Source organism: Cricetulus griseus, chromosome 9, assembly GCF_003668045.3.
Source record: "Cricetulus griseus strain 17A/GY chromosome 9, alternate assembly CriGri-PICRH-1.0, whole genome shotgun sequence".
Classification (NCBI taxonomy): domain Eukaryota; kingdom Metazoa; phylum Chordata; class Mammalia; order Rodentia; family Cricetidae; genus Cricetulus; species Cricetulus griseus.
Genome location: NC_048602.1, coordinates 10,286,621 through 10,301,055, shown reverse-complemented (window position 1 = coordinate 10,301,055; position 14,435 = coordinate 10,286,621). Strand labels below are relative to the sequence as shown.

General features: G+C 44.7%; 1 protein-coding gene across 1 annotated transcript in view; it reads left to right on the top strand.

Annotated features, from left to right (window-relative positions):
• The window catches only part of LOC100756319 (carcinoembryonic antigen-related cell adhesion molecule 6), a 30,993-nt gene extending 24,978 nt beyond the window's left edge, over positions 1-6,015 (top strand). The window contains exons 6-7 of the mRNA XM_035449105.1: positions 1,501-1,627; positions 5,940-6,015. Coding sequence (XP_035304996.1) covers positions 1,501-1,627; positions 5,940-6,015 — 203 coding nt within the window. The remainder of the gene's footprint in view (positions 1-1,500; positions 1,628-5,939) is intronic.
• Positions 6,016-14,435: the final 8,420 nt, after the last annotated feature.

Sequence of the window (14,435 nt, the reverse complement as noted above, 5' to 3'; positions counted from 1 at the left end):
GGAGGTCAAAAGCACTGGGTTGGCTTGGCTTGGGAAGGCTATAGAAGCCATGGACCTGACCACTGACTCTGTTGATACTGTGTCTATTGCCCTGGGCAAGCTTTTGGGCTGCTGTATCACTCTCCTGTCGGGTGCTCTGAGAGAAGCTGGAACTCCTTGCATTTTCTGTCCTTCGGCTTATGCATTGGTGCAAGTCTTGATACTCCGGAGGTGCACTGGTGGACAAGGCAGGCTGGAATGTGAAGGAGCTGAGGACTTTGATGCTCAGAGCAGATGCTGACTGTAGCTGCTGAACTCAGCTGGAGAGGAGTGGAGACTATGACTGACTGAAGAAAGGTTTCTCAGGGTGTCAGTGCTCTCTTTAGTCTGACTGAAGTCACATATCTGGCAGATGCTCTGGACCCACCTATTCATGTCAGCCTCTGTCTCAGCCATCAGGTAGAAGGTACACTCGTTTGTCTTTATAGCAACCATAAAACTCTTTTGGAGTTCTTTTTTGTTGAAGGTAACACCTACATCCAACTGCTTACAGAAGTTTAAGTTGATAATCCACAGGGGTTTCTTGGAGTGTTCATTCTTATACTATTCTAGAACATGTGTGTCACCATTCATCTGACCTCTCCATAAGATAAACCAGCGTTTCTTCCAAGCATACCGCCCCGACTTTTTCTCAGGAGGTAATTTCTCCAGCCAGCCTGTGCACACCACATCATTGCCGGCTGACTGGAGCCTGCAGAGGGCTCGAGTGGACAAGGGCATAGACTGCTGGGCCAGCTGGCTGCTGGTGCACAGCTCTTGGGGGAGGGATGCCTCAGAGGAGGATTTCCGTATTTCTTTAATAATTTTCTTAGCATTATTTCTTAATCCAAAGTTAAAATGAAATCTTACCAGTACCTTGTCGCTTTCAAATTTCTCTGTGTATTTGACCGAGTTCTCTATTCCAATCCAACTCACTTAGGAGTTGAGGCACCCCTTCTCCAGTGCCTTTACAATCTAACTCACTTAGGAGTTGAGGCATCTATTTTCCAGTACCTTTTTCCAATCCAAATCTCTCAGGAGTGGAGGTACATATTTTCTAGTATCTTTTGCAATCCACCCTCACAACTCCTTACTTGCTGGCCAGCCTTCTGAGCCTTCTCTCAGGGTCCCCTTTCTTTCCCAATCTCGGTGGAACCTCCACTTGTTGCCGCTCTAGGCCACCACTAAGTCTGAGTATCGGCCAAAAGCCTGGAGATTTGGATGAATAACAAGAAGCCTGCTTCACTTTCTGGGAGAATATCTCCCACCTTTATTGTGGAGCAACCTTATATACAAACTTACAAAAACCCCAGGTCAAAGGGTTCACAAGAGGTCATTGATCCTACTGGGGCAAGGTCAGGAAAACAGGAGGTACCTGTGGTTATGGTGGAAAACAACTCTTAGAGACCCTGTGGGGTCTCTAAGTGTAAAATGGCTTTACGCTGATGCTCTCTTCCTTCTTCTGATATCCTTCCATGACAGATGAACCGTCAAAAAGGAATTACCCAATTTCAGCCCCGATGGCTGCTGCCTTGGTTGTGGAATTTCTGGCTGGGCTGGCTATACTAGGAGGCCTGGCATACTTCGTGTTTTTCAAGAAACTTCACACGTATGGTGACATTTCCTCTTCTACTTCCTCCTTGCCTGGGGTCAGAAAAGGTTTTCTTCACCTATCTGGGTCCAGACTGGATCTCTTCTTGCCTTTCCCAAGCGTTAGCTTCTCGCTAATTCTTGGTTTCTTAAATGCTTCCCGCTCCCTAAACCCCACTCTCTGCGGGTCGTGGTCATTCCCATTCCCATGTGGCTTAGAACAAAAGAGTCATTGTATTTCCCTGTCTCCCAGTGGGAAAATCAGGAAACACAAAGAAAAACACAAGAAGAGGCGAAAGGAATGGAGGGAAGAAAAGGAAGAAAAAGAGCAGCAGGAGAATGTAAGGGTCAGACAGAGAATCTAAAGGGACAAGCATCAGGGTCCCCTGGGACAACCACTGAGAAAAAGATCCTGCCAGTGGGAGAAAAAGGGGGTGTGGGTGTCTAGATAGAATGTGATGAGCACTGAAAAGAAGAAGAGTTCTTAGGACTCGGGATGTCCCACTCGACCAAAGTCTCAACCCCAGCACCAGTCAGGAAGACAGCAGAGGTGACAGGGTGAAAGGATCAGACACTAGGAGGGGCCTCCTTAGACTGGGAAAGGAGGCAGCAGCAAGAAAGGAAGTGTGTTCACCAGGCTGTGAACACACAGCAAGGACACCAAGCAGCTCCCAGGGTCCTGCCCAACTCAGGAACCAAACACCGGTGACAGTGTCTCCTCTTTATTTAGGCCAAGATATAAGAGCAATCTCAGTGAGGACAATCGGGACACCATCCACCCACAGTAAGTAAAGGCACTGACCCTAGGGAATCCAGACGGTTCCACCACCTACCTGTCCTTCCTTAGCATCCTAAACACCAGCCATGGTCTCCTGTCTGACTTACAGAGCAGATCTTCTCTTCCCAGCCTCTAGTTGGAATTTTCTTTGGGCCACCAACCAGCTCCCAAATAAAGACATGGAGACTTATTAGTTACGAATGCTCCGCCTTAGCTTAGTCTTATCCCACTAACTCCTTTACCTTAATGTGACCTGTTTCTGGTCATCTACGTTTTGCCTCAGGGCTTTTTACCTTTCTCTCATTCTGTATGTCCTTCTTTCCTGCTTCCTCTGTGTCTGGCTGGCCCGAGGCATCTCCTTGGTGCTTCCTTTTCTTTCTTCCTGAGGCTAAATTCCTCCTCCTACTTATTTTCCCTGCCCAGAAGTCCGATCTATACCTCCTCCCTTGCTATTGGACTTTCAGGTTTTTATTCGCCCAATCAGCTGCCTTAGGCAGGCAAAGTAAAACAGCAGCACATCTTTACATAGTTAAGCAAATACTGTGTGACACCAGCCCTCAGGGGCTGTAGGTCTTCACCCCATTCCCAGCCACGGGAGACCAAGCCAGTGCTGAAGGGAGACTCAGTACAACTAGACTAGACTGGCCTGAGGGTACTATGGTGGGAAATTACCAATACAGAACCAGGTAGAAATACAACGGATTTTAATAGGGAAAAAACCTTAATTACGGAGCAACCTAGCCAGCCTGCGTGGCAGCAGTCTGTACAGCAACCCAAAAGTGAAACTGAAACCAGAACCCAGCCACCTGACCCTCGCAGGCGTGGTCAGGCACACCTTTAGCCAGCCCCTAAGCAGGCGTGGCTACAGCTTCCCCTACAATTCCCCTTTTAGTCTAAAAGAGGATTAAAACATAACAGTGTAAAGCATCAAAAATTAACAATCATAAAGGTGAAATATAAGAAGATACAACAATCTGCTTATGTCACATCCTAACTATGTCAGAAGCTGTAGCCTGCTGGGGGGCTGGCTAAAGCTTCCCCTACAGGGTAACACATGTCCAGGAGAAAGTTCCTCATCCTAATTCCTTCCCTGATGCATGTGAAGGTCCTGGGTAGTCATTCTCCTTAGCAGACTCTGCAGTGTGTGGGGTGGGGTGGGACCATGTCGCTGATGACCACCACTGAGGAAGGGATAATCAAGGCTTTGTGAACCAGCAGGTCTCCTGAACTGAATAATCCAGGTCTCTGTCCTTGTTGCCTCTCCCCTGGTCCTAATAACCTATGTCTGCAAAGCAGACTCTGTAGAGGCAAATCCTCTAACTGGCCACGGGCATCCCCTGTTCAACCCCAACCCCAAATCTGCCACCACCTCCTGCCACCTCCTTCAGCTACAAAGCACAAGTCTTAGATCACTTTGCATTTCCATGCTCTGGTGACTCTTCTCTGACTTCCCCAGGTCACAGCCCCCATGACCATTCTCCTAACAAGGTAAGCACTGCCAATTTCCCTGCCTGTTTCCTCTCAGATGTCTCTGGAGGGACTGGGGACTCTTGGAGCCACAACTGTGAGATCAAGTGTGTGCCCTTAGTTCCCCATGCAGCAGACGAGGGGCTTCCCTCTTTCATCCTTAGCCTGCTCACCTGCATCTGCCCGCTACAGAGGCTAAAGGTGTGCATGAGTTAGCTACTAAGCTCCCGGCACAGACCCAAAGGAGAAGGGGCCACGCCCCTCTCCCTTGTCTCTCCTCATCTCAGCCTGCTCTGGCCTTCAAAGGAAGGACTCCATTCAGATCAGCTCCTGTGCCCAAGGCCCTAGTCCCTCGATGTCTGGCAGATGGATTCAGAACAGACACATCCGATGGTGTAGGAGACTGGCGGGGTCTCAGAGAATGGCGGGAGGCATGCTCAAGAGGGCAAAGGGTCCACAGCAGATGGAAGGACCTCAAGGAGAGAGAGTGGACAATGGCCAGGGGACCATGGGCTTCATGTTAAAAAAAAAAAAAGCCTGTGTGTGTCCTCTAAAGTCTCTGGCACTGACAGCCTTGCTGAGGTGTGTTTTCCTGTGCAGGACATGGACAGACCATGCGGGTTGACTCTTAAAGGAGGGGACTATTGTGTCTCTGTCCTTTGCCAGAAAGCTCCTGCCACATAGTAACTTTCTATTCTTCTTAGCAATTGAGATGGTTACTTCAAGAATTTAAAAGGCTGGAAACGTAGTTGCGTAGTTGCGTGGCTGGACCTGGCCTAGGTTTGATCCACAGCAGCACATAAAGCAGGAACAGGGGTGCACACCTGCACTCACAGCACTTGGGACCTGGAAAACGTGGGGACTCCTGGCCCCACACATTTGTGTGGCTGGTTCACACAAACACACACAAACCAGGGTCCGGGTAGATGAGATGGTTTAGTGGGTAAAGTGTAGTTTGCAAATCTGATACCTGACTTCAATCTATAGATCCTGATGTCAAAGGAGAGACCCCAGCTGCCTGTTGTCCTTGAGATGCTTCCATTTCTCTCTGTTTCTCACTCTGTCTTTGAAAATGGCCGAAAAACGATCAAATTTTTCATATTATTTCCTCAAGATCAATGCCTGGCAACCCAAACCACTAACCTCGGGCTTCCCATCCCCACCAGCACCAGCAACCATCTTCCAAAGAAAAAAACACAGCGATGGGACTTGTTCTGGTAGCTGTGCTGTTCATCTGTTCCCAGTCTCCTGACCCTCCCTAGGGGGAGGGGGAGAAGATACCCTCACTGACACAACCTTGCAGCCCCAGCCTTCAGAGTCAGCAGAGAAAGGCAGCTAATGGACTAGGTGGCCGGGGCTGGCAGGAAAGGGATTGTTGGGGAAGGTCTGCACCTTTAGACCACAACAGCAAGAGTAGTTCATGGAGTCCACTGTAGCAGGAGAGCCGGCTGATCAGTAACCAGATAACTGCCCGTGGCAGAGAATAATGGGCTGCGGTAGGCAGTGACCTCCACTGAGGAAAGTCCTCTGACAGTTAGGTGACCGTGTGTGCAGGTTCCTGGCGTGTGATCTCTGCCATCAGAAGGGTGACAATACAGATAGGCTTGTGTACAGTTTTAGGAGTCCAGTGGGAGCCACTCTGCACCTGCTTCCTGCCATCGCCATTCTGCTGTATAAATGGAAGGCCATGAAATCCAGGGTCCTGCCAACAGAAACAATCTGGTTGGCCACATTTGCAGATCCATGGTGGAGAGCTACAATCTCCAATGCATGCCCACGGGGAAGTCATTTCACGTCTCAGCTGTGACTTGTTCCCTAGTCCCACAAAGCTAAGTGGCCAGGCCTCCAGCAAGCCCGTGACGCTGACGTTTGCCCACTCTGCTCTCAGGTCTTCCTTGCACACACTGCTGTCACCTTAGCTCCCTGAGACCAGCTCCTTCTCCTTCTGGGGAATGTCCAGGGTCCCAACACATACTCCAGATTCGCCTCAGGCTCACACTTCCCCTTTGTCACCACCAGTCTCTGTGTGATCCTCCATTCTCCCTCTGTCTGTCTCCCTGGACACTTCTGCCTCACTACTGTGCAGGAGAGCAGAGACGGAAAAGGCTGCATCAGCAAAGAAGGCCGGTGACAAAGGAGATTACAAGTCCATCCCCACCTGACTTCATACAGTAGAGAGGACTCAAGAGATGCCAGGGATAGGAGGGAGAGGTGCTTCAGTGGATACAGGCACTGGCTGCTCCTCCAGAGGACTCAGATTCCATCAAACACACAGCTCACAACCTTTTGTAACTAGTGTCATGGGATCTGATGCCATCTTCTGGTCTCAGTGGGTACCAGACATACACGTGATATATAGACAGAAATGCTGACAAACCACCACCACTCACCACTACCGTCACCACTACCACCCCCATCACTACGACCATACACACACACAAACACACACAAACACACACACAAACACACACACACACACACACACACACACACCACACACACACCACACATACACAAAATTCACCACACACACCCGATATACACAGACCACACACACACAACACACAGACCCAACTTCAGACACACACCACACAACACCACACAACACCACACACACACACACCCCACACACACACACACACCATACACACACACCACACATACACAATACTCACCACACACACCCGATATACACAGACCACACACACACAACACACACATACACATCACACAACACCACACAACATCACACACATACACCATACACACCACACACACACACACACACACACACCACATACATAAACACACAACCAACTTACCACACACCACACACACACACACACACACACACACACACACACACATACATAAACACACACCCAATTTACCACACCACACCACACACACACACACACACACACACACACACACACACACACACACACCGGTATAAAGAGACAGAGGCAGGGAGTATATATAAACACAGAAATGACTGCTAAGTAAATGTCCTATAGAGGAACCTATTGATCCTACCTTCTACCTAGGAGCTGAGATTTCAGATCCAAATGACAGCACTGCAGTCAGTCACCTCTGTGATCATGTGACTTGGCCCTTACCTTGGTTAGTGACATCATGGAAATATTTGCCAGTTTCACTGTGTCCTCAGAGGATTACTGCAGTCCTAAGACTTCCTGAGCCTCAGGAGTCAGGCCCACATCCCAATCCTCTTCTCCCCATTTTTTTCTGGTTTAATTCCATCTTCCTGTATCCCTAGTGGGATCATGGAATTGAGAGACTCCAGCAGAGCTATATTACCACAGGATAAAAAGTCAAAAGTATTTCCTGTTTTATGTAGAGTTTTTGTTTGTTTGTTTGTTTCTGTTTGGGGAAGGGGTGGTTTAAGACAGGGATGTTCTGTATAACAGCTCTGGATATCCTGGAATTTGCTTTTAGGCCAGGCTGGCCTTGAACTCAATATGATCTGAATTCCTCTACTTCCCAAGTTCTGGGATTAAAGGTCTATGCCACCACCTCCGGATTTCCAGTATATGTTAAGAAGACAATATCCAAAACTGCATGGTGCACTTTTGGGCTTGACACACTGTTTTGCACGATAGATTCATTGCTCTCTAGAGGAGACTTAAAGAGTTTCCCAGCCATGTGCCTTCAACTCTACCAGCAGGAGCGAACACTTCGAAATGGTTAGACCTTGGAAGCCAGTTTTAGTAGCTGAAAGGGCTGAGTTTTGAGGTAGCACAAACCAATTACACAGGACCCATCGGCTAGATTGCCAGGCACCAGACAAGCTGCTGCTACTGGGTACCAGTGCAAAGGAGGAGCAGCATGCTTGGGCAGGAGGCTTAAGATCCTGCCTCTGCTAGACCTGCTTTTCTCAAAGGTAAAAACATTCTTTACATTCTCAAGACTGCTCTGCTCTACGTTTATTGTCTACTTGGGTGCCTGCTGCCTGGGTACCCAGTGTCTTAGTTGCTATGCAACAGCTTGGAAGAGACACCATGACCAAGACAACTCTTAAAAAATAAAGCATTTAATTGGGGCTTGCTTACAGTTTCAGATGTTAGTCCATTAACATTAGGAAGCAAGACAGCACACAGACAGACATGGTGCTGGAGAAATTGCTGAGACGTCTACATCCTGATCTATAATCAAAGAGAAAGATAATGGGCATCTGCTTTGGAAACCTCAAGGCCCATGGTCAGTGACACACTTCCTCCAGCAAGGCCAGACCTCCTAATTCTACTAATCCTTTCAAATAGTGTCAGTCCCTGGTGACTAAGTGGTTGAAAATATGGGCCTATGGGGGCCATTTTTATTCACACCACCACACCTAGCTTTTATATTTACTTTGCAGTTACAAGGACATAGACAGGCTAAGGAAAGAAAATTTGCTGCTGTCCCTTCCCAAGTTCTTTCAGATGTTACTGTTTTCTGTGTTCTGTATTCTCTGGATAAGAGCACTAAATAAATAATAATCAAATTAAAAGACTGGTGGCAGTCAGTCCATGGAAAGAATACTGAGAAAACCCTCCATCTAATATAATAATTGTAAGATGGTTAATAAACATCACCTGTATAAAACATTTGGGTACTTAAAAAAGTGTCCAAGATAAAATGCAAAATTAATCACTCTTGTGACTTTTGAAGAGGAATGGAGGGCCTGGAGTTCTTTTTTTATGGATGACACCAGCAACTTCTAATAGATTTAAGCATGGGACTGGAAGAGGAGAAAATGACTTGTCTACTCTGGGGAACTTGTTCTACTTGTTCCTCTCTACTTGTCTACTTGTTCTACTTGTCTTCTTGTTCCTCTCTATCCTAGTTCAAACTAGGGGAACCAATATGTTCTGTGATCTAAAACTGTAGTGAGAGCTAACATGGCAGTATTTTTGACTCTATGTGTGCCTCTTTCCTGAGTTTTGTGTACAGAGAGCATTCCCTCACATCAAGGTCCTTTTGATAAAGTGCTAAGGCACTTATTAAAATGTGAACATTGTTTTCCCAACTCAAAGACTAGAAAAGGGATAAAAAGTCCAGGGAAAGAGTATTGTTTCATACCTGGATCAGAAAAAGCTTGGTAACTAAAAGAATTTGTGAGGTAATCTTAATTTGTTATATTAATCTATTTACATAGTTTGGACTCAACTTTCTTTTTTGGAGGTGGAATGTTTGGTATTTTGAGACAGGGTTTCTCTGTGTAGCATTGGAGCCTGTCCTGGAACTCACTCTGTAGACCAGGCTGGTCTTGAATTCACAGAGATCATCCACCTGGCTCTGCCTCCCAAGGTGTGCACCACCACCATCTGGCTTCAACTTCCTCTCAATAAGAAAGTTGCACAGCCCTCTTCTGAGTCAATCAACTCCCATATTCATGACTCCTACTGTGGCTGTTTGGAAAGGATCAACAGTCATGGTTGTTGAGAGCTGGTTCTTTGAGAGGATAAACAAGATATACAGGCTGTTGGCCCAGTTAACCAAAAGGAACAGAGAGGGGACCCAAACTGACATAATCACAAATGAATAAAGAAATATCACAACAGACACTGTATGGGAATACTTTAAAGTCTGTACCCCATTAAGTTGGAAAAATCTAAAGGAAATAGATGCATTTCTAGATTCACCCAAACAACCATATTTAAACCAAGAATAGATCAAGCAACCCAGAGTCTGCTGACATCTCTACACTAGTCCCGCTCACACCCACCTGGAGAGCGAGTGCCTCGGAGGCTCCTACACCTGCCTTGAGGCCCATCAGAGTATCAGAGCCAATTACACCCCCTGAAGAGAACCTTGCACCCATACACACCAGGAAAGGAAGAGACACCACCTGCACCCACTGGAAGAAGAGATGGGAAGACGACAATATAAGAACACGTCCAACAACAGGAAAACTAATATGACACCACCAGAGCCTAGGAACTCTACACCAGCAAAACTGGAACATCCCAACACAGATGAAGCAGAAGGGAGCAACCTTAAAAAGACCTTCATGCAGATGATAGAGACCCTAAGAGAGGAAATGAGAAAATCCTTCAGATAAATGGAAGAAAAGACAAACCAAATGTTGCAAGAAATCAAGGAAATACAATTAAACAGCTGAAGGAAACAGATCAAGACCTGAAAACTGAAATAGAGACAATAAAGAAAACACAACTGAGTGAATGCTGGAAATGGAAAACATGAGTAAACAATCAGGAACCACAGATGCAAGCATAACCAACAGAAAATAAGAGAAGGGAATCAGAATCTCAGACACTGAAGATTAACTAGAGGAAATAAATTCATCAGGCAAAGAAAATCTTAAGTCCAACAAATCCTTAACACAAAATATCCAAGAAATATGGGACACCATGAAAAGAACAAACCTAAGGATAATAAATATAGAAGAAAGTGAAGAAAACCAATTCAAAGGTGCAGAAAATATATTCAACAAAATCACAGAAGAAAACTTTCCCAACCTAAAGAAAGACATGCCAATGAAAGTACAAGAAGCCTACAGAACACCAAATAGAGTGGACCACAAAAGAAAGTCCCCTCATCACATAAAAATTAAAACACCAAACATACAGAATAAAGAAATAATATTAAAAGAAACAAAGGAAAAAGGCCAAGTAACATATGAAGGCAAACCTATCAGAATTACACCGAACTTCTCCATGGAAACTATGAAAGCCAGAAGGACCTGGATAGATATCCTACTAACTCTAAGAGAACACGGATGCCAGCCCAGACTACTACACCCAGCAAAGCTTTCAATCACTATAAATGGAGAAAACAAGATATTCCACGATAAAACTAGATTTAAACAATATGTAACCACTAATCCAGCCCTACAGAAAGTACGGGAAGGAAAACTCCAACCTAAGGAAATCAAATACACTCAAAAAACATAGGCAATGGATAATCATACTATACCAAATCCAAAAGAAAAAGCAGGGTAAATCCACATACAATACCACTACAAACAACAAATCAAAAACAAACAAGAATAAGCACTCAATGGTCCTTAATTTCCCTCAATATCAATGGTCTTAACTCACTTATTACAAGACAAAATCCTTCTTGTTTCCTAGTTTGTTTGGTGAAGAGGATTGTATGCTGGTAATCCTTTGCTCTGTGTCTACAATTCATATATGAGTGAGTACATACCATGTTTGTTTTTTTGTGTCTGGGTTACCTCACTCAGGATGGTTTCTTCTAGTTCCGTCGATTTGCCTGTGGATTTCAAGATTCCATTCTTTTTTCTGTTGAGTAGTACCCCATTGTATAAATGTACCACATTTTCTCTATCCATTCTTCGGTTGAGGGGCATCTAGGTTGCTTCTGGGTTCTGGCTATTACAAACAATGCTATGGACATGGTTGAACATATGTCCTTGTTGTATGGACGTGCATTATTTGGGCATATGCCCAAGAAAGGAATTGCTGGATCTTGAGGTAGACTGATTCTCATTTTTCTGAACAACTGCCATACTGATTTCCAAAGTGGTCTTACAAGTTTGCACTCCCACCAGCAATTGAGGAGTGTTCCTTTTTCTCCACATCCCCTCTTGCATAGATTGTCATTGATGTTTTTTTATTTTAGCCATTTTGGCCGGTGTAAGATAGTATCTCAGAGTTGATTTGAGTTGCATTTCTCTGATGGCCAATGATTTTGAACACTTTCTTAATGTCTTTCAGCCATTTCAGATTCCTCTGTTGAGAATTCTCTATTTAGTTCTGCACCCCACTTTTTAATTTCATTGTTTGGTGTTTTAGTGGCTAGCTTCTTCAGTTCATTGTATATTTTGGAAATCAGCCCTCTGTCAGATGTGGGTTGATGAAGAACTTTTCCCATTCTGTGGGTTGTCGTTTTGCCTTACTGACTGTGTCTTTGCCTTACAGAAGCTTCCCCAGGAATGGGAAGGGGGAACTCCTGAGATAATTGGGAGCATGAGGGTAGGGGAGAGGGAGCTTCCAGAATGAGAGGAAGAGAAGAGGAGAGGAGAGGGGGAAATGGAGGAGCAGAAATACTGAGTTGGGGGAAGAATAGAGGAGAGCAGGATAAGAGATACCATATTAGAGGGAGCATTATAGGTCTGAGTAGAGATCTGGCACTAGGGAGATTTCCAGAGACCTACAAGGATGACATGAACTGACAATATAGGCAATGGTGGAGAGGATAACCTAAATGCCCTTCCCCTATAATGAGATTGATGACTACTTTTTATGCCATCCTAGAGCCCTCATCTAGTGGCTGATGGAAGCAGAGGCAGACAACCACAGATATACACTGAACTGAACTCTGGAACTTAGTTGCAGAGAGGGAGGAATGAAGATCAAAGGGGTCGGTAACAGGCTAGTGAAACCCACAGAAATAGCTGGTGTGTACAAGGGGGGAGCACATGGACCCCAGACTGCTGTCTGGGAGGCCAGCACAGGACTGATCAAGACCCCTGAAGGTGGATGTCAATGAGGAGGCCTCTGCATTCTAGGGGGCCCTTGGTAGTGGATTAGTATTTTCCCCTAGTGTAAGAAAGGACTTTGAGAGAGCCCACGTGAAGGGATGCACTCTCGGCCTGGACACATGGAGGAGGGCCTAGGCCCAGCCCAGGATGATGTGGTGGACTTTGGGGAGTCCCCATCGAGGGCTCTAGCCTGCCTGGGGAGTAGAGGGCGGATGGGATGGGGGGAGGAGGGAGGAGAGGAGGGCAGGGAGAGAGAGAAGGGATTGACATGTGAAGGAAGCTTGTTCCTAATTTGAACTAATAAAAAATTATTTAAAAAAAAGAAGACAGAATCCATCCTTCTGCTGCATAAAAGAAACATACCTCAAATTCAAAGATAGACATTGCCTCAGAGTAAAGGGTTGAGATAAGACATTCCAATCAAATGGACCCAAGAAATGAGCTGGGGTAGCTATCCTAGTATCTAACAAGTTAGACTTCACACTAAAATCAATCAAAAGAGATGAAAAAGGTCATTTCATATTCAGCACAGGAAAAATCCATCAGGAAGAAGTCTCAATTCTAAACATCTATGGTCCAAATACAAAGGCACCAATATTCGTAAAACAAACATTATTAAAACACAAATCACACATAAGATCTCACACAGTTATAGTGGGAGACTTCAACACCCCACTCTCACCACTGGACAAGACCACCAGACAGAAACTTAACAAAGGGACAAAGGAACTAACAGAAGTTATGACCCAATTGGGATTAACAGACATCTATAGAACTTTCCATCCAAACACAAAAGAATATACCTTCTTCTCAGCATCACATGGAACCTTCTTTAAAATCGACCACATACTCAGCAAGACAGCAAACCTCAACAGGTACAAAAAAAAAAAATGGAATAACTCCCTGTGTCTTATCAAACCACCATGTTTTAAGTTAGAATTCAAAAACAACACCAATTGAAGAAAACCAACCAACTCATGGAAATTGAACAACATGCAATTGCACCACTCCTGGGTCAAGGAAGAAATAAAGAAAGAAATTAAAGACATCCTAGAATTCAATGAAAATGAAGACATAATATACCCAAACCTATGGGACACTTTGAAAGCATTACTAAGAGGAAAGTTCATAGCTCTAAGTGCTCACATGAGGAAACTAAAGAAAATTCACACCAGAGAGTTGACATCACAGCTGAAAGCTCTAGAACAAATGGAAGCAAATTCACCGGGAGGAGTAGACACCAGGAAATAATCAAACTGAGGGCTGAAATCAATAAAGTCGAAACAAAGAAAACAATTCAAAGAATCAATGGAACAAAGTGTTGGTTCTTCCAGAAGATCAACAAGATAGACAAACCTTTATCCAAACTCACCAAAAGGCAGAGATAGAACATGCAAATTAACAAAATCAGAAATGAAAAGGGGGACATAACAATGGACACTGAGGAAATCCAGAGAATCATCAGGTCATGCTTTGAAAACCTGTACTCCACAAAATTGGAATATCTAAAGGAAATGGACAATTTTCTGGACAGATATCACTTACCAAAATTGAATCAATAACAGATAAGAAACTTAAACAGACCGATAACCTCTAAGGAAATAGAAGCAGTCATCAAAAGTCTCCCAACCAAAAAAAAAGGCCTAGGGCCAGATGGCTTTGGTGCAGAATTCTACCAAAAATTCAAACAAGAGCTAATATCAATACTCCTCAAATTGTTCCACACAATGGAAGCAGAAGTTTCATTGCCAAACTTTTTATGAGGCTGTGGTACCCAAGCCACACAAAGACACAACTAAGAAAGAGAAGTACAGACTAATATCCCACATGAACATAGATGCAAAAAAAAAAAACTCAAAATAAAAACTGGCAAATCGAATCCAAGAACACATCAAAGAAATCATCCACCATGATCAAGTAGGCTTCGTCCCAGGGATACAAGGATGGTTCAACATACGAAATCCATTAATGTAATCCACCATATAAACAGACTGAAAAGAAAAAACACATGATAATCTCACTAGATGCTGAAAAAGCATTTGACAAAATCCAACATGCCTTCATGTTAAAGGTCCTACATCAAACTAAATGGAAAGAAACTCAAAGCTACTCCTG